General features: G+C 36.2%; 2 protein-coding genes across 2 annotated transcripts in view; one reads left to right on the top strand and one right to left on the bottom strand.

Annotated features, from left to right (window-relative positions):
- Positions 1-536: 536 nt before the first annotated feature.
- On the bottom strand, positions 537-8612 carry LOC110455264 (5-hydroxytryptamine receptor-like). Its single transcript, XM_021505273.1, has 2 exons — positions 8521-8612; positions 537-2546 (listed from the first exon to the last, which is right to left on the bottom strand). The coding sequence occupies exons 1-2, from the start codon at positions 8604-8606 to the stop codon at positions 1676-1678; spliced, it is 957 nt and encodes a 318-aa protein (XP_021360948.1). The 5' UTR covers positions 8607-8612; the 3' UTR covers positions 537-1675.
- A 4195-nt stretch (positions 8613-12807) lies between these two features.
- LOC110455480 (cytochrome P450 4A25-like) overlaps positions 12808-19778 on the top strand; it is a 28208-nt gene continuing 21237 nt past the window's right edge. The window contains exons 1-4 of the mRNA XM_021505644.1: positions 12808-12908; positions 16651-16829; positions 17409-17610; positions 18691-18818. Of these exons, the coding sequence (XP_021361319.1) occupies positions 16674-16829; positions 17409-17610; positions 18691-18818 (486 nt within the window). The 5' untranslated portion in view covers positions 12808-12908; positions 16651-16673. The remainder of the gene's footprint in view (positions 12909-16650; positions 16830-17408; positions 17611-18690; positions 18819-19778) is intronic.

The following is a 19778-nucleotide window of genomic DNA, read 5'->3' as shown; positions in this document are numbered from 1 at the left end:
CTTAATCGAACACTTTAGTACAAATGTGCCAGTCATGAACACCCGCGATCGATCTGTAGAGGCGCTGTTTACGATGTGACCACAGATGGGTCTAGCGGAGGCACTGCGCGCGTAATAATGGTTGTACTAATGTCGTTAATGAGTGTCGTGGGACCTCTGATATTGAAAGTGCACACAAACATTGTAACGTAATGATAATAACGATGTTATCGTAATTACCAGGTTATTGTCTCAAACTAAGTCCCTCTGTATCGTATACAAACAATCTCCATTTGATTTAAATTCATGTCCAGGAACAATGTGAAGCAACATCTTCCCCTGTGTCACCGAATGTCGTGCTAATCCTTCTTATGGTACTGTTTTAATGTGGTGACGTCATCCGTGTTTACAGTATAAACATCATCACTCATTTAGGTAGCATCTGGCTCGGCTTGAAGTAGAACCAAGGCTGCTTGGTCTGGCTGAACGGGACAACAAACAAACTAAACTGTACGTATATAGTAATGTGCATGTATAACACCGGGCACGTGCGCCTTTATTTCATATCTCAGCTCACAATTTATAGGAACCCGATATAAAAACACACACCATGGTTTGTTATCACAATGCAGTCTTACATTTATATTACGGTTCCCCTTATTTATATACTCTAAAACTTTTATATCAAGTGTGTCATTGTCTGAAAAACAGAAGTAATGTTAAACTCTTCGCACGTTTGTAAGTAATAAAACAAAATGTCCTTGTTTCGGTGGTTCCACTGAATTGCGCAATTTGGTCAAAACCTGTCATCACAACAAGGTATATAACACATTTCTCGCAATTTCAAGTTCATAAACGATTTCGTTGATAGAATTCCTTAATCTTTTGGTACAATATGTGAGTTTTAACTTGAGACATTCAATTATCCATATATTCGCTGTAATCATATTCGTTGTATCATATCGACCACAATAAAACTAAAATATATACATAACAAGTTAAATGTGATAGTCAGACCAAAATGACCTTTCACGTTGACCTTTCCTGTCGACCTTTCACGCTGAACTTTCACGTTGACCTTTCACGCTGAACTTTCAAGTTGAACTTTCACGTTGACCTTTCCCGTTGAACTGTACGTGGATTATCTATATTTGGCATTGGTATTTATATATAGTTTACACTATGCACGCCCCATAGTGTTACAACTGTTCGACCAGTAACATCGCTGATCACTTTTTTTAATGATAGATCTGCATATTCCGCCTATAAGAACATTAACTCACCTATTATGAATATGGTAACCAGAGTTCAACACGACAGGTCATTGTGGCTTGACTAAATACATAGGATATTCGAATTCATACGTATTTGATTATCAAAATCAACCTCACAATCGTGTCCATCCCCTATGTCAACAGTATACCATTGGCTGATTTATCGCCGAACACAACATAATCCAACGTAATACTAACTCAACAATTTCAAGTCGGTTTAACCTATCAATCTACAAACTGGGCATCTTCAAGATTTCTTCCTGTAAAAGATGATAGTTCTTTTGTCAAAGTGCCTCTACATTTGAATTTTTGTGTGTTTATGATCTCCCCTGAGTTAAAAATACATATACAACGATTATGAACCACGATCTTCAGTTAATCCACGATACCACAGCAAATGCACAATACAAAAAAGTGCTTTTTTAAGTGCGACGTTTTCTGCATAGCAGAGCCTTAGAAGCGGCACGAAATTCGGCACTGCTAAAATTATAAAGGAATGGGTTTATCGTGGAATTCATGTACGACAACCAAAATGTGATATTGAAAACAAGTGGCGGGACTACTTCCGGCATGGCACAACTGACGTCAAACACAATGTGAAACGGAAGCCAACAGATAACGTAACCGACTAAAATGTAGGTTAGAGTTTTGAAAACTTTCCTTTCGTTTCGTTCGTATTTTCTGTCCTCTTTTTGTTTCCTCTTCTTGGAATGACCTCGGTCCCTTATGTGTGGTCTCTCCTGGTCATTTTTAGACGGAAGGTCACTTGTATGACTATCCGTCTCCAGTGCTCCGGACGCTGCTGTTGTTATGGTAACGGTAGAAACAAATGCTTTCTTGTCGTTCTTTTCCAATAACGTTTTACACGAGTCAGGTCTGAGATACGGGTCACTCTTCCAGGGAAACGCTGAATTCGTCGTCATTTCCGGTCCAAGTTTTTGATCACCAACCTTTTCAGCCGATGATGCTTTCAGAGCTTTTTCAGTCGCTTGATCTGAAAGATTTATGTCTGTATCTGACTTTGCATAAATTTTAACAAGATTCGTTGTTTTCCTCACGAGTTCTGGACTAGTATGATGATATACCGCCCCAACCTTCTTCCGGTTTAGAACAACAAGAAAGACTCTTATATAGCATAACAACATGACGACGAATGATCCATGATGGCCAATGGTTGCTATGACAATGACGAACTCCTTGTTTTTGGATGGTTCCCAGGTGCATTCGTAAGGTACGGAGTTGTTTACCCGGTCTAGAATACAAGGAGGGAGCCACAGGACCACCATCAAAACCCTGAAAAGGACAAACGGACATTTTAGGCACCTGGTCATCATTTACAGTATTTGTTTTTATCTAATTAATAAGTGTCCCTGCCATGAGGTTATAATATTTTGGAGATGACAACTCGATTCATTACATAAAATTGTATTGATTAATGTCTATGCTAATTGTATCCATTGTATCTCCATGTACTGTAAAGCGCTTTAGAGTGGCCTATGTTAGTTAGATAGGGTGCTATATCAAATGTTGTTGTATATATTATGTACATGTTAGTTCCCCTCCAACAAATATATAGGTGGGAGGCCTTACCTAAGCACTTTCCGGGTGGGAATACAAACATTTTAGACACCCATAGTATAGTATGTAACGTAGATTGCATACAGTAAAATAGGTTAAGGCAATTAGAGTAACGACTACACAGGTTTAATGTTCAATAGAAGAGACTTGTAAACTAATCTAAAAAAGTACACAATACTAGGCACGGAGACCGGCCTGCAAACAGTCATGCATTCAAATCAAAATCTTGTTTCATGTTTAACAACATTTAAATAGCTTGTTTTTTATGTCTAATTGAAAAGAAAACCGACCTGTTTCATTTCGTTTGAAGTCTGATCCTCTTAAACTTCACCTGTTTCATTTCGTTTAAAGTCTGATCTTATTAATTATTTCCTGGCTTGTGCTGAAGAGGACATTAGGGTTATCGTTTGTGACCAGTGGTGGATTGGTACATTAGGGTTATCGTTTGTGACCAGTGGTGGATTGGTACATTAGGGTTATCGTTTGTGACCAGTGGTGGATTGGTACATTAGGGTTATCGTTTGTGACCAGTGGTGGATTGGTACATTAGGGTTATCGTTTGTGACCAGTGGTGGATTGGTACATTAGGGTTATCGTTTGTGACCAGTGGTGGATTGGTACATTAGGGTTATCGTTTGTGACCAGTGGTGGATTGGTACATTAGGGTTATCGTTTGTGACCAGTGGTGGATTGGTACATTAGGGTTATCGTTTGTGACCAGTGGTGGATTGGTACATTAGGGTTATCGTTTGTGACCAGTGGTGGATTGGTACATTTGTATTTTGTCATTAGGTAGCAAATATTTTCAAACAATACTATCATATTTAAACAGACTTTTGATGACGGACATTTCGAAATACAAAATTCATGCAGACAGAAAGTCGAGATAAAAAGGTTGCTTAAATGTCACCGCTTGGATTTCACCGGCACCACCAACTTCGAAATACAAGGTTCTCACTTTTGATACCCCGTATCAACTCTGCATTCCTGGGTTTTCTCATGACAGAATCGGTGTTCCGATCACGAGTTCACTAATCTAGAAACCGCTACGGAATCCTGCAGAACCTGCTATCTCAGAGTTGTGTTTTAATTAAACTATCAAAGTGAATGGCACGGGAGCATAACGATCTCAAAAAAGGTGTTCTCATAATCTTCAAAATACAAGATTAGGGTAAGGTATTGATGTATGGAACTAATCAAATAGTAAGCCGTAAGTCTTTAATTGTCACGAAGGGGAGCAGAAAAGATATACATATACATGTACCTATATATATACCGTGACAGTAAGACTTGGTTTCGAATATATGTCAAGTTCAACTCGAACTAGTTCTTGATCATCGCACCTTGTACACATGTGTAACAGGAGCGGGGAAATGCACGGTCAGAGCTAGACCGGAGTTCGAATCCAGGACTCTCTGAACTTTAGACAGACGCTCTAACAACTGAGCCACTTGGGCGCTGAGGATCGACCCAGCCTAGTTTTGCTACATTCCTCCCTCCTTGGTTTTAATTCCTCGCCCCCGAATATATCACTAGTTACAATTCAGGGTCTGGTATCCACTTGTCAAGCATTCCCGCACATTTTAGCAGGAACCGTACTGATCCGGACCGAACACAGAATATATCATTCTTGTTTAGAAGATTTTCGGACAGTCTGTTTTTGTTGAATAGTCACTCCCATGACGTTCGCTCGGTTGGGAAATTTTGAACGTTTGAAAACTGAGAACTCTACTGACGGAATTTAGCAGCTGTTTGTGATAATAAGTGCAGCTTTGGATCAATAAATAATCCATTTATCGATATGTGTGAGGGATGTGTTGTGTCATAGTCGATTTTTGTTGTCAGCACCTCAAAACTCTCCAAACGGTGTCGGAGAATTCCACGTTTTCATATAATAGTGCGCTCCGGCCCCACACCAGACATCTATCTGTCAAAATGTCTGGTGTTCGGGCCACAGGAAACTCGGGCTATTAGAATCCAAGAGTATTTACTTTTTTCTGTGATGCTATTTACCACGGGATTTATCTAAGTAACAGATTCCTGTGCCCCTGATTTTTTTCTGTATTTACGATAACGATATTTTGATGTTTGTGAATATTAAGAGTCATGTGAAGGTTAACCTTGTAGTCAGACTCACGCGGTGTTTATAAACACTGACCACTGGTCAAGATTGATCCCTCATGCAGTCTGTTCATTATTCTCGTGGTCATCAATCGTGGTTTAATATCAAAAGAGAGGATGGTTTTCATAACAATGGCATATGGTCAAAAGATTAAAGAATGTATTAGTTACGTATATTGTGTTGACATTCATTAACAATGTCACGTGTCTGGTACCGAGATATGTAGTGGATATACTGTATCAACCGAGTGTATTTCGTGGTATATACTTATACGAATTGAACGACATTTTTTCAACGTTCATGCCGGTATGACCGCAGCTAGGCGGTTTCATGGAAAATATTTATGTAACCGATTTGCGTTCATACCGGCATGGATATTGAAAAACGCTGTGTAATCCTAACGTTTACATTCTAAATATTTAGTTGTTATTGATCTAAATACATAATTTCCTTATATTTTCGATAATGAAGTGTCTGTGTCGTCAGCGCAAACACGAATTTTGGAACAGCCTAACGTCCCCAAATTGTTCGATTCTAACGGCTCTCTCATGTTAATCGAGGCGGAAGGAGAATCTGCACTTAATTGCAAATATTTACTTCATGGGAAACTTGGACATGTATTTCATGTCAAATGATTTATCAATAATGTCTAATAGTCAAAGTTGTTAAGTGCAATATTCCGTCTTTGCGTATTGCAGAGTTATCTTATCTTGGGAGCAGGTATTGATTGTTACGGCATTGGTTTGTGCGAGAAAATTACGTCGTTTTCTCAAAAATTGATGACGTTCCTCTCACAAAAAAGTGACGTAACAATCAATACCTGCTCCCAAGAGAAGATAACTCTGCGTTACGCAAAGACGGAATAGAGCTTCAGCTATATAAGCGCCTTGATGGATTGGCACAACCGCAATATATGCTAAAGAATATAAATGTACGATACAGCTTGACACTTGAATTAGCGCAGTCATGATTTAGCGCAATGTTTATAAAACAAAAAGAGCGAAAATGAGATTCACGATTACCGCTACCGTACGTACAAGGTAAGTTTATCGTACGCCAGGCATGGACTTCAGGGCAATGCTCGAACTAGTTAAAATAATTCAGAATGGGCGCTGCTTTAAACTCAGTTTATTTGTTTTTGAGATGGTATCTTACGAAGTATGATTTAACATGATTCAGTTATATCTATTACGGTGAGTTAATTTTGAAATATAACCCTATTTGCTAAGCGAGATGGCTGTAGTTGTTAACCGGCTCACGAGAATGAATACTGATAGCAAGGCGGACATTTTGTTTCTTCTATAACTCGAAATGCAGTTGCTTAAGACTTTATAACGTCACAAGGAATCCCTATCAGGGCTCTGTAAACAGCACGTGGCCTATATCGTCATCGTAACATATGTGTTGTTGTCGTTACCGTAAAATATGGTGGTAACGTGAGCGGAAAATAACACAGCTTACAAATACGCGTGGAAAGGTAAGAAAAATCAAACTTAAGAAGATATCTTATTAAAGACATGATTTCTTTATCATTCAACTTCAGAAAATCATTATTTATTGCATCTTCACATTTTGTTTCATCGTGATTTTAGATTTTTAATATCAGATCACGTGGAAAACCAGTAGTACACAGCGGATCATATACATGTACATGTACATGACTGCTTACTTAAGATATTTCCGCAAAAATAATCCAGCGTAGTAATTGATAAAAGAACAATGCATGTTGATGCAAAATAGGCGAAATCAGCCAAAAATATCACATGATGCATCGTCTGTGTGATGTGATGTTTGATTGACAACACTGTTGTTAAATTAAGCTGAGTCGGTTATGGAGATGTCGCAAGGGATCCTGGGATATAATAACAGGCCGTGATGCCCCAAGTCATCTCACCTGTGCAACAGGTGTGCGTCACCTTGGTCACACCTGGCCTATAAATGTAGATCTGTTCGAACAGCTATAAGACATTCGTCAACTTGACATGTACTTGTTGAAATGTATAACTTGACACGCTTTATTTTCGTGGGGCCCACATTTCGTGATATCTCCACCAAACATCATATCGTTGGTACATGAACTCGTGGATTACGAGTACCCACTTAAATGGAGAATAGCTTTATGTCAAACTTGTAATTACATCGTGGACCCATGCATTCGATGAAGGAGATTACCCACGAAAACCCCACGAAAATGAGTGATTTCATAGTATACTGCAATAAAATTGGACTATTTTGCAATACAATACCATAATCGTCAAATTGACAAGGTAGGCTTAGATAACGTCACTTACCAAACCGCTATGATGAGCCGGACACACTTGTCGGTATTATGGTGCGCTCTGTAGTGGACAGTCCAAGTTACTGACCAAAACCTGTCTATTGAAATCACCAGTAGTGTAAAAACGGACGCAAACGTCATCCCATAGTCGACAAAAATCCACACTCCACACCAGAATTCCCCAAACGGCCAATATCCCAGAATAACCTCTGTGGTATATGAAATCATAGCGGTCACCGCGACCAACATATCCGTCACGGCCAAATTGATCACGTAGAAATTGAACACAGTCTGAAGATGTTTATTCCTAGCCACGGCCGTAAGTACCAGTACATTTCCAAAAATTGTAATAAGAATAATAATATACATAAAAATCCCAATGACAATCCTTTCCCATGGTATAGCCGGGTCCCCGATCGCTAAGGTAGAGTTAGTGGACGAAGAGTTATAGATGTCCGGAGAGGTTGCCATGTGTTCCTCGTGGTGAAGCATTGACCACTGCGATGACCAATCCGGCAGGCAGCAATAAACTATGAAGTACGGCACCAACAGATTGTATACATACATAGTGTAGGCCGGATGTTGATTAAATACGTAAATCGTTCGCGCGCTGCTGATGGTTGTATCTCCCGCGGGTGTTTCCTATTACCAGCTCGAGTGAGCTGATCAGTTCACGAGATTTTCTGACCAGGCAAATCAACAAAAGTTTTAAGTTACATGTAAGTTGAAATGGATGTTTCTATTTCTAGACGGGGATACGCACATTATCTCATTGCCGAAAGCACATATCTTGACCTATTAGCCGCTCTGGTCATTTTCCTTTCACATTTGCAGTATTAGTTAAGTCCATCATCCAATACGAATACAAATACCAGAAATGATATTATTGGAATATAATCATCTACAATTCAGATTCACTCGACAAGACTATTTACTACAAGGCGCGATATCATCTTGTTATCATGGTTCGGACAGTGAAGACAAGAATGTGATGACTATCACAGCTGTATAGCAGGCAACAGACAAAGTACGAAAGCCGATTCACAAACGTTGTACAATTGTGCTTCTTATCATTGCGATAAAATTGAGTTTCATCTTAAATTGGTTTCATCTAAAACGAGATTGAACATAAGTCAGGTCCATTGGTCAGATGTACGTTAGGTAATTTTCTGATTATGACAGAAGTTTGGTACTGTAACACTATGCGTAGGTGATGAAACAAATATACTCGAAGCAGAGATGTAGTTTCATCCCCGATAACACGGACCTCGTGGCGATACAGCACTCACCTTTCTATCGGCAGAAGATCATCTACATATGTACGTATTTTCTCTTGTTGCTTGTTTTTGTTAGTGATGGTAGGTAAGTGGTACATATTCTCAAATCGAGTCACTCAAACCAACTTCCGGTTGGCCCTTGACCTCGACGGTTTCTGTATGTACTGTACTTCATCGTAAACGAACGCGTTGTAATGTGATAAAAAAAAACTACTGAGACGTTGTTGAGAATAAATTAGACACACCTTGACTCTGACCCGCTATCTATATTTTATTTAAATTTGCATAGTAAAACGATGTTTTAACTAAGGATCCCTGTCCCACTGCATTGCGGGTTTTTGTACAAGCAGTAACCTTCCCTTGAATTTCGTTTTAAACATAACTGTAGCACAGTTGGGAAGAGGGTAGTGTATCGATCTGAAGTGCAGGGTTCGAATCCCAGTCTAGTCCTTCTGCATTTTTACAATCAGTGCACTATTATTGGTTATTTTTTTATTTATTTCTTCTCTATCATTTTTCATAATAGTCAAGCAAGGCATGGTTTTCTTTTCAGAATTGAAAAGCTATAGTTATGCCGACAAAATGAGTTTCTAGTGGATAAGTACATATTTTGGCAGCGGTACACGAATCCTTAATTTGCGTGAATGAAAATCTATTACAAATCAAGTGTATTTATAGGAATATCATCGAAAGTTTCAATTGTCAATCAGAGTTTTATGTGAGCTTAGAAATGTCTAATTCAACATCACAGTCCGTGTTTATAGCAAGCTATGTAACGTGATGTGGCATACTGCTCAATGTAAATAAAAACAAAAAACACAACCCGATTCTGTCTCGTTCATTTTGAAACTGCAAACATACATGTGACTGACCCATTCCAAAATATCAAAAAAATATTTCAGAGTAATGCCACGTGTATAACATTGTTTTTGCGTTCCTTTGTTTTCCTTAAAGATATCTGCGACTTCACTGTCATCTGTACCTGTAGTATATATCACAAATCTCATTTATAATGTGTAAGGTAGTATATAACCTTAACTCTAACACAAATCACAAATATAATGTATAAGGTAGCATATAACCTTAACTATTACACAAATCTCATGTATAATGTATAAGGTAGCATATAACCTTAACACTTAAACAAATCTCATGTATAATGTGTAAGGTAGCATATAACCTTAACTATAACACAAGTCACAGATATGATGTATAAGGTAGCATACAACCTTAACTCTAACACAAGTCACAGGTATAATGTATAAGGTAGCATATAACCTTAACTATTACACAAATCTCATGTATAATGTATAAGGTAGCATATAACCTTAACTCTTAAACAAATCTCATGTATAATGTGTAAGGTAGAAATATATCCTTAACTCTTACACAAATCTCATGTATCAAGTGTAAGGTAGCATATAACCTTAACTCTAACACAAATCTCATGTATAATGTGTAAGGTAGTATATATCTTTAACTCTAACACAAATATCATGTATAATGTGTAAGGTAGCATATAACCTTAACTCTAACACAAGTCACACATGTAATGTGTAAGGTAGCATATAACCTTAACTCTAACACAAATCTCATATATAACGTGTAAGGTAGCATTTAACCTAGATCTCTAACACAAGTCATAGATATGGTGTGTAAGAAGAAAATTACCTTAACTCTTACACAAATCATAGGTATAATGTGTTAGGTAGCATATAACCTTAACTCTAACACAAGTCACACATGTAATGTGTTAGGTAGCATATAACCTTAACTCGAACACAAAATACAGGTACAATGTATAATGTGTTAGGTAGCATATAACCTTAACTCCAACACAAATCACAGGTATAATATGTAAGGTAGTATATTACCTTAACTCTTTATACAAAATACATGTATAATGTGTACGGTAGCATATTACTTAACTCTTATACAAAATACATGTATAATGTGTAAGGTAGCATATTACCTTAACTCTAACACAAATCACAGGTATAATGTGTAAGGTAGCATATTACCTTAACTCTAACACAAATCACAGGTATAATGTGTTAGGTAGCATATAACCTTAACTCTAACACAAGTCACACATGTAATGTGTTAAGTAGCATATAACCTTAACTCGAACACAAAATACAGGTACAATATATAATGTGTTAGGTAGCATATAACATTAACTCCAACACAAATCACAGGTATAATATGGAAGGAAGTATATTACCTTAACTCTTTATACAAAATACATGTATAATGTGTACGGTAGCATAGGACTTAACTCTTATACAAAATACATGTATATTGTGTAAGGTAGCATATTACCTTAACTCTAACACAAATCACAGGTATAATGTGTTAGGTAGCATATGACCTTAACTCTATAACACAAATCACAGGTATAATGGGTTAGGTAACTGGTTGCATATAACCTTAACTCTAACACAAACTGCTATCTTTGTGCCTACAATTTTGATACGACATATTCCAGGGGTGTATAGAGCGTAAGTGAGCTTAACCCCTGGTGTACCGAGGATTTGTAAAATAGTGGATGCGATAAATTTGGAAAGTTGTGCTCTCACAAACTTGCTACCAACACTTGTAAATAAGTAACACAAAACGTTGTAAAAGATATTTTTACAGGGAGCTAGACTAGTAAAGAGCAAGTATACCCGTATCGCACACTTTTAATTTGATCATCGATATCGATCCTAAATACGTTTGAGATCTCCAGGACCAAAATATATCAAATTGTCAGTTGGACTTATTCAAGTTCAAGTTCAAGTTCTTTATTAACTTTGAGTCTTGCGACTCATCAGTGTAACACATATACATGATATATATATATATATATATATACTTTCTCATAACATTGACAAATATCGAAAATACTAATAAATACACAGACGAGACAAAACACTCGGAGAGCATAACTACTTATGTTAATAAAGCTCTTCTTGAATTTGCAGCTTTAATGTATTTGGCCAATTTTGCTAATTCATTTGTGTTTTGTCCGTTAAATAACTGAATTAATTTAAACATGCTCGGTTTTTTACAATAGTACTTTTTTAAAAATTTCTCACGTAAATCAGAATAACAGGGGCATTTAAGAATAAAATGAAATTCATCTTCGACATCATCTATATCACAAGCGGTACAGATTCTTAAAAGTCGCGGAATATTTTGATAACGACCTTTCTCTACATTTAAATTATGGGCTGAAAGCCGAATTTTTGTTATTTCTTTTAAGTAACCTTTCATAAACGATTTTCTTAAATAACCCTGTATACCAACTTCTTTGTTAAGACATGTATAAAAAAATCCTTTTGATGATGTTCTAATTTGTTCTATACAATCTTGTCTATAAATATCTAAAAGTCTTTCTTTAATTATAATCAAACAGCTATTATCAATGTTATCTGTTTGCCATATGTAACCTAGACCTATTCTATATAATTCATTCTTGATATTAATTACCCATTTGTCGTTACGCACTAACATGTCTTCATAACATGATTTTAAAATGCAATTATCAGTATTTATAATCTTTATCCAATACTTAAAAATTCTGAATTTCCTCAGCAGTGATAATGGATATCTACCAAGCTCTAAATAGACCATAGCATTACAAGTATTTTTACGCACACCGAGTAATTTTTTACAAAACATAATATGTATTTTTTCAACATCCGGGGCTTTATGAAAACCCCATATTTCTGAACCGTAACACAAAATACTGTTTACATATGTATCAAATACTGATAGTTGGGTTTCAATATTAAAATAATTATTACGACATACATTCATAACTGAAAATAAAGCTTTCCTTCCTTGATCTGCTATTTTTTGCTGTGTTTTTCTGAAAGTGCCGTTGTAATTTAACAACATACCTAGATAATTAAATTCATTTACGATTTCCAAAGGACATCCGTTATATGTCCAATTTTCATTGTTTCTTAAAATACCACCATTTCTAAAAACCAGCACGTAGCGGGCGTACGTCGTGAGCACAGGGGCCTGCAAATTTGTTACATCTATATTTGAACGTAAACTAAAGTGTTTAGACAAATTTTACACGTTTGGGGGGTTTAGATAAATTTTCGATCAAAATGCCACTCCAATGATGATAATATACGAGCCCTTTCTCGTATATTATCATCATTGGGGATGTCATTTTAGTTTAGGTCCAAATATAGCTGTAACAAATTAGCAGGTCCCTGTGGTCGCGAGATTGGATCTGCAACAGTACGACCATACACTTTTTTCTAGGTTGTTGAGTCTGAAGTCCATAGTCATGTCCTAGCTAACCTGTAATGTGTATGCTATCAAGTTTTACGGGTGATAAAGATAAACCTTCCTGGCTAGGCCGAATTCACCTACAACACTCTCAGAGCATTTCAAAGGTAAGTTATTCAATAAAGTTATATTAACTTTACAGTCATATTCATATTTAATATGTCAATGCTGGTGTGCTTAAGCAGCATAGCTGTCATTACCTGTTTATAAACGACACAACATATACATTATTCTAATTATATCGGTACATACTCGGAGTTGTAAAGTAAGACATGCGTTTTTATTATATAATAATACACATTTAAATCACAGATTCAAACCGACTTCGATTAAAACATAAATTATTCCTTCAATTCAAAAATATGGTCGCGATATTGTATTGTCAACGACAAGTTAAGCTTTCCGTAATACTCCATGTGTATATATTAGATATTGTGTAGGTGTTGGTTGTCTGTCTATCACCAGCGACTATCCGCACTCATCACCTACTTTGTTATGTAATATTGTTTTCATATCTTAAATGTATGATAAACGTATCGAAAATAACAATCAACAAAAATATGAAATTTATTTTAATATTTATATTAATACTTATAAATTTGTGAAAGGAGCGCGGCGGTCCCAGTTTGTTAAGAACCAAACAGCAACCGGCTCGTTCCTCCGTTTGCAACCCAGGTTCGATATGGGAGCACTTGTTTTGTTTTACCGGACACAGAATAACAATTAACAGTGTATTTACATGGACAGAATATTTACAACAAGCAAACGCAAACAGTGACATAGGCCATTTCACACATGTAACACGAACAACAAACTATCGGAACGACCCTTCCACCTACATGCCTTCATCTAACCACCCAAAACTCCCATCTCTTTCTCCCTAACTCCCAAGTTAACCCTCTAAAATCCCTTATATAACCTCTGGTAGTGGAGAAGGAAAGGTGGGGTGGGAGGGGGTGGGGGTGATGGAGGGGGTGTTACCTAGAAAAGTAAACGTGTAAACTGTGAAATCGATCCGCATTGAATAAACTATGAATTATACAAATTACTTGACATGCATCCTGGTAGAAATTTATAAATGAACGGAATCAATGTAGCAAAGAAATCAGGCAAAATAACTTAAATGCAATTTCATAAACACATATAACAACTTACACATAATGAAAAATAAAAAAATAATTATAACTATCAAAACCTATTGCTGGATGTGATGTTATGATGCACATGTCTAAAGATACTTATATTGTTTTCTACAGGAAGTTGACTATTACCAAACAAAAGTAATTCTGAATTAAAATCATCATGCAAGGCGTTCAAAGTTTGGAGCAGGGTGTGTCTTTCATTGTTACATTTGTAAAAAGTAAGCACTCACAAAAAAAGTGGAAGGCATTTTCACAGAGAGGCCAAAATAACAAACTGGACTATCACCAGATTTACTCTAAAAAGATCCTACACTGATATCTAAGTTTGGTGTGCAAAATGTTCAGTTAACGTTCACCGAAACCTAGGTAGATTGGTGGAGGAGATTGAAAATTTGAAGTTAACGAGCTTTTGAAAGAATGTAACGAAGTCAATTATCGTACTGAAAGGTCCAATGAATTCCAACCGCGAAGAGTTGAAGGGATAAAAGATGAATTTGTTAGAGAAAGCCTGAAAGGAAGAACTCTATTATCATTATTGTTTCCAGGGGTGTAACGGTTATTTTCTGCAACTGAAGATGGCAATAGAGAATTTAAATAGTCAGGAGTTAGTTTGTTGTGCATTTTAAACAAAAGTTGGAGTTTCTTGCGTTTTCTTCTATTCGAAAGAGTTTCTAGACCAGTTTCAAAAAGTTAGTCTTCAATTCGGGCATATGAAGGAAGACCAGTTATAATACGAGAAGCTTCTATAAGGGCTTTCTTTAACATTTCTGTAAAATAAATGATTTATAAATCTTTAAAAGATTATTTCGATTTGATAAGTGTTTTAGTCTACGTAAGACGTTGACTTTTTTTCATAACTGAAGTATATATTTCACAAATATGATCCCCCCATTTTGCATTTGAATTAAAAATTACACCTAAATGTTTATGATGATCAGTAAAATTTAAAAATTCGCCATTAAATTCTAATTGTAATTCTTCATCAATTTCAAACAAGTCTGAAACAAAATGACCTCATTGTGTCTGGATTGAATGTTACTAACCAAGTTTGGGACCATGCATTAAGAGACTCGAGATCTCTATTCATATTTCATAACCGTTTTGGTTTCTAGACATGAAGAGGATGAAGTATCGTCTGCAAAAAGACGAGAGGTTGAAATATAGATAAGAAACAAAAGAGGTCCAAAAATCGAACCCTGAGGAACACCTTTTCAATGAAACTTAAGTCGGAGACAGAATTATTCAAAAATACTCTCTGGTGCCTCTGAAATACAGAGAATATCAATGCAAGCAATACAACCGTCATGGTCACTCAATGATTTGTCTTTGGTTATAACAGAAGAATCAATACAGGAAAGATAATCGGTTAAAAGTATAGGATCAAGTAGACTAGATCGAGTCGATCCAATACGAGTTGGTTCATTGATAACATTTGAAATAATAAAGGAATTAATAATATCAAGAAAAACATGGTTACTAGATGCATTTAATAAGTCGGCATTAAAATCTCCCGTGATTGTAACATTTAGTGAAAAATCTAGTGGAAGGTTGAAAGACAGACGTAAATTTTCCCAAAAAGGTAAAACAGAATTTTCAGGTCTGTAGGCCGAACCAATAACTAATTCAAAAATTGGTAGAGTGACTTTTAACCAAATAATCTCATCACCTGGATATTCTAATTCCAGCAAACGGTCAACTTTTAAGATATGATTGATTGTCGAAAAGGTACATGCAAACCAGTTATAAGTAAGTCATCTGTAGAGACCTGATCATCTAAATGAGTTTCAGTTAAGCATATAATATCATATTCACCAGATATATCCTCTATGTAGTCCAATTTATTCCTAACACTTCGTATATTAATGTGAAATATTGAAAGCTCTCCACGCCCCGGGCCAGGATTGGACTCGATGTCCATATGCTGAAAAAATATTAAAAACAAGATTATCGAGAACTCAATATTTCGAAAGCACGAACAGATTAAAAGGTTTAAATGATAAATAAACCACGATATATATCACCGACCAAGGCCGAACACCCTTATAAATAAATCTAAACAAGAAAGAGAACAATTCAAACGACTAAAATACAATGGTATAACACCCCATACGTACATTTGTATATTAATGATTATATATGTTATGAAGGTAAAAAAACGCCATAATTTGTTTTTCAAACATTCTAGACTTGTTTCATTTTTATTATGAAATAGTCACTTCTTTTTGGTAGAGAGCCCTTTTCTCTTTCCAAAAGATATGCATTCGTGTAGAAATGAGAGACGTGAATAAAAATATTGTTTATAATAGTATACTCATGTATATTATTAGTTATCTCTGGGTTAGGACGGGTCTGCGGGGTCATACACCCCGAGCCGAAGGCGAAGGGTCTATAAAGACCAAAGCGGTCTATGAGCCCGTAGACCCCTCCTTACCCAGAGATAACGAATTTGTCACCCTGACAATCTTTTATAACTGTTTTTTACTGCCAAATTTTAAGTCATTTTATGAGTTTGACATAAACTTGACAGCTTCTCAAAATAGCCCCTACCGGACACCTTTTCGGCAATATTTCCAATCAGATATCAGGTATCCAATCAGAAAGAGTGTTACAAATTATAAGGGTGACACATATATATATATGTTTGCGCATGTTACAATCACGGCTATATATGTTAAGTTGTCATAGTCTCAGTGGTCTGTTTTCCCAGGTGTCACGTTACCGAGGTCTACAATGGGTACAGTCCTACAGGTGGTAGAGGCGGCTGTTCTCGCCTTCATCATTTGGAAGGTCGTCAACTTCCTGCTGTGGTACCGACGGGTGTGTGCCATTTCTAAGGTAGTGACCCCTATCGGACCGACTCACTGGTTCTGGGGTAACCTACACAATGTAAGTATATAACGAAGGCCCTCGTTGGCCCAGTACTTTGGTTCTGGCCTAACACATACAGGAGACTTTTTACCACTGTCAAAAACTTGTAAACCTGATATTTTTTTTAGTATGACTATGCTTTAAGTATCAATAAATTGCTTCTGTAAACACCTTTCCTTGAAATATGTTTCATAGATGAAAAAAACAAGAGAACATTAAAGATGTGAATTTGTTAACAAATATACACTTTTATCATTTCTAAGTATTGTCTTAACTGTAGAAGCTTCTATTGTATCAAATTAGAAATATGTCAAATCCATATTCAGGTTCATGGAACGATTTACATATTGTTTCAATTTAGAGAATACTCCTTGATGATCCAAACATTGTTATTTGCTTTTGTATATAAATAATTATGTAGGGCATAAGCACTATGAAAGGTTCCATCTCGTAGCAATTTGATTATCCAAAATGGAGGTTTCGAAGAAACAATAAACAAGAAATTTAACTATTAACCAATCTTGTATAGTGTGATTGTAAAGAGTTAATTTATTCTTTGCGCTGTTCGTATTTGAATCATCATTTCTTCGTTTTCAGTTTAAAAATTTCAAGGAGTTCCACAAGCTGATGTTTGAAGTGCTGGATAAGTCCAAACCGCGGGTTGTTGTTTTTTGGCGATTGTTCTTTAGTCCTATTTTCATGTGTGTTCACCCGGACACCACACGAGTCATATTCAAGTCCTCCGAACCCAAACCACGAGACAGAATGTCCATCTACCAGCAGATAGTGCCTTGGATAGGTGAGAGATTGTCTCCTACTGAAGCAACTAATGTAGGCCATTGGAAGGACTGTTAGATTAGTTCTTTTTGAGGGAACAATATTTACCTGCTTTTGCCATTGCAAAAAGTGTATTTTGATTTTCTGTTTTTGTTTTGTTTTATTAATTTGCTACCATTTAAATAATTCTTCACGTTTTAATAGCAAAATGTCATCGCGAAATCAACTTTCTTTTCTGTTATTTTCCAATTTCTCCTTACGAAATCGTTGCATTGCATTAAAAGTTATAATAACGGATGCATTATAATGTAACCGTGAAATAGGTTTGTTTGTTTAGTCACGTAATGTATTAACGCATGGTCACGTGACCGCCATGTTACAAGTTTCCAAAAGTTCATCAATTTCAAGAGTTGTCATTTATTGCATTTTCATTTACGTGTCATCAGTTGTCAAAGCGGTAAAAGGTTTATTTTTTCTTCGCTAATGCCGACAAATCTGGACAGCTTTTTGGCAGAGTTTTACACAGAAAGTTGTCAAACATTCCTGTTTGAATATGTATTTGACCTCTGTCGGGGAAAAAACCTCTCAGCATGTTTAATTGCGTCAATAAAGTTAAGTATTGTGTGTTTGATATTCTTGATATTAATGTATTAAAACAGTTACGTCATGCCTTCCAATACCATGGCTTCATGCAATAAAAATCGGTCAACTACCAGAACCTTTGATCAATTAGCTTTGAATATTCATGAGAGGCCACTCAATAATTCTATCAGATAATCACGTTTGATGCTTGGCATACCTTGTGTCAAAACCTTCATTAACATTAAAACATTTATAAAGTATAAAGTATTCTGAAACAGAATTTAGGCAACGCACGCCTGAAGTAATACATTTCGATCCAAACTGCAAAATCAAAAGTCTAAAGAAAAGGTCATAATTTAAAAGTAAAATAACAGTTGATTGATAACATACAATATTTACATTTACCATGTTATTAGATAATGTCTTTCATTTTTTTCGAAAAAACCCACGTTGCTGTTATTTTGAGATTACCAATTTTATTTTCGTTTCTTTAATCAATTTGATTTGTCCCTTCCACCAGGTGAAGGCCTCCTGGTTAGTAACGGTAAGAAGTGGGAGAGGAACAGGCGACTCCTCACGCTGGCTTTTCACTTTGACGTGTTACGCCCCTACGTCAAAATATACAACAGAGTTGCTGACGATCTTCTGGTAGGTTGCACACTTGTAATTCAACATAAATTAATATTCCTTCTTTTAGGGTTGGAACATGGAACATTAGAACAATTTGGTTAATCATTTGCATTTTGGAAGTTTTCTAACTTGTATTTTTGGTAATGTATTTAGTATTGATATTATATATATTTGTGTGTGTAAATACAATAGCTTGATAAACATAAGTGTGATAAGGCATTAGAAGTGTTCCATATAGACAATGTAAGTAATATTAGTGATAGTATTCCATAAAGGATGATGCATGAAAGTAAATCTTTAATTACATTTCTGATGATTCTAACAATATTAGTATACCTCATCTATAAAAAAAAGCATGTCTGATTGGGTAATATTTATCACATGACGCAAAATAAAACATCGTGTATCCTTCTCGTGCTAGAGTTCACCCTGTCGTGATCCTCTTTTCGGAACTACTCCAGAAATATGAGCAAGATGTACCACACACGAGTTCCGAATAGCTGAAACAAACGACAACAATGGCGCATAAGGCTCATAAGGCTCATACTCTTTACTTATGTGTAATTTTTCTATTTGGTACATTAACTGACATAATTCAGTATCTGGATGAACGCCAACATGCTTAAACTTAATCAGGAAAAGACGGAACTAATCGTCTTTTCCCCAAAGTGTCAGCAAAAAATGACTCTCCAGCTCAAGGTTGGTGCCAGAACTATTGAGACTGTTCGAGCTGTTAAAAACCTAGGGGTATACTTTGACAGTTCTCTGAACATGGAGAAACAAGCGAACGCTATTGCCAAATCCTGTTACTACCAGATTAGGAACATCGGCTGTATTCAACAGTTTTTAACTGCAGATGCATGCAAGATGTTGGTGCATTCACTTGTTACCTCTCGGTTGGATTATGGTAACGCCCTGCTCTGTGGTATATCTGACAAACTAACTAGTCGTCTGCAGAGGGTCCAGAACACTGCAGCA

Source organism: Mizuhopecten yessoensis, unplaced genomic scaffold, assembly GCF_002113885.1.
Source record: "Mizuhopecten yessoensis strain PY_sf001 unplaced genomic scaffold, ASM211388v2 scaffold923, whole genome shotgun sequence".
In the NCBI taxonomy this organism is placed as follows: Eukaryota; Metazoa; Mollusca; class Bivalvia; order Pectinida; family Pectinidae; genus Mizuhopecten; species Mizuhopecten yessoensis.
Note: the sequence above shows the minus strand (reverse complement) of the source record. Positions and strands in the feature narration are given on the sequence as shown.

What these genes read in the sequence shown, in the direction of transcription:
- LOC110455264 (XM_021505273.1), bottom strand. Translation starts at nt 8,606, where the DNA reads ATGTACCACTTACCTACCATCACTAACAAAAACAAGCAACAAGAGAAA. An exon ending in GATCTTCTGCCGATAGAAAG is followed by an intron (nt 2,547 to 8,520) that starts GTGAGTGCTGTA and finishes TGTCCTTTTCAG; the next exon opens with GGTTTTGATGGTGGTCCTGT.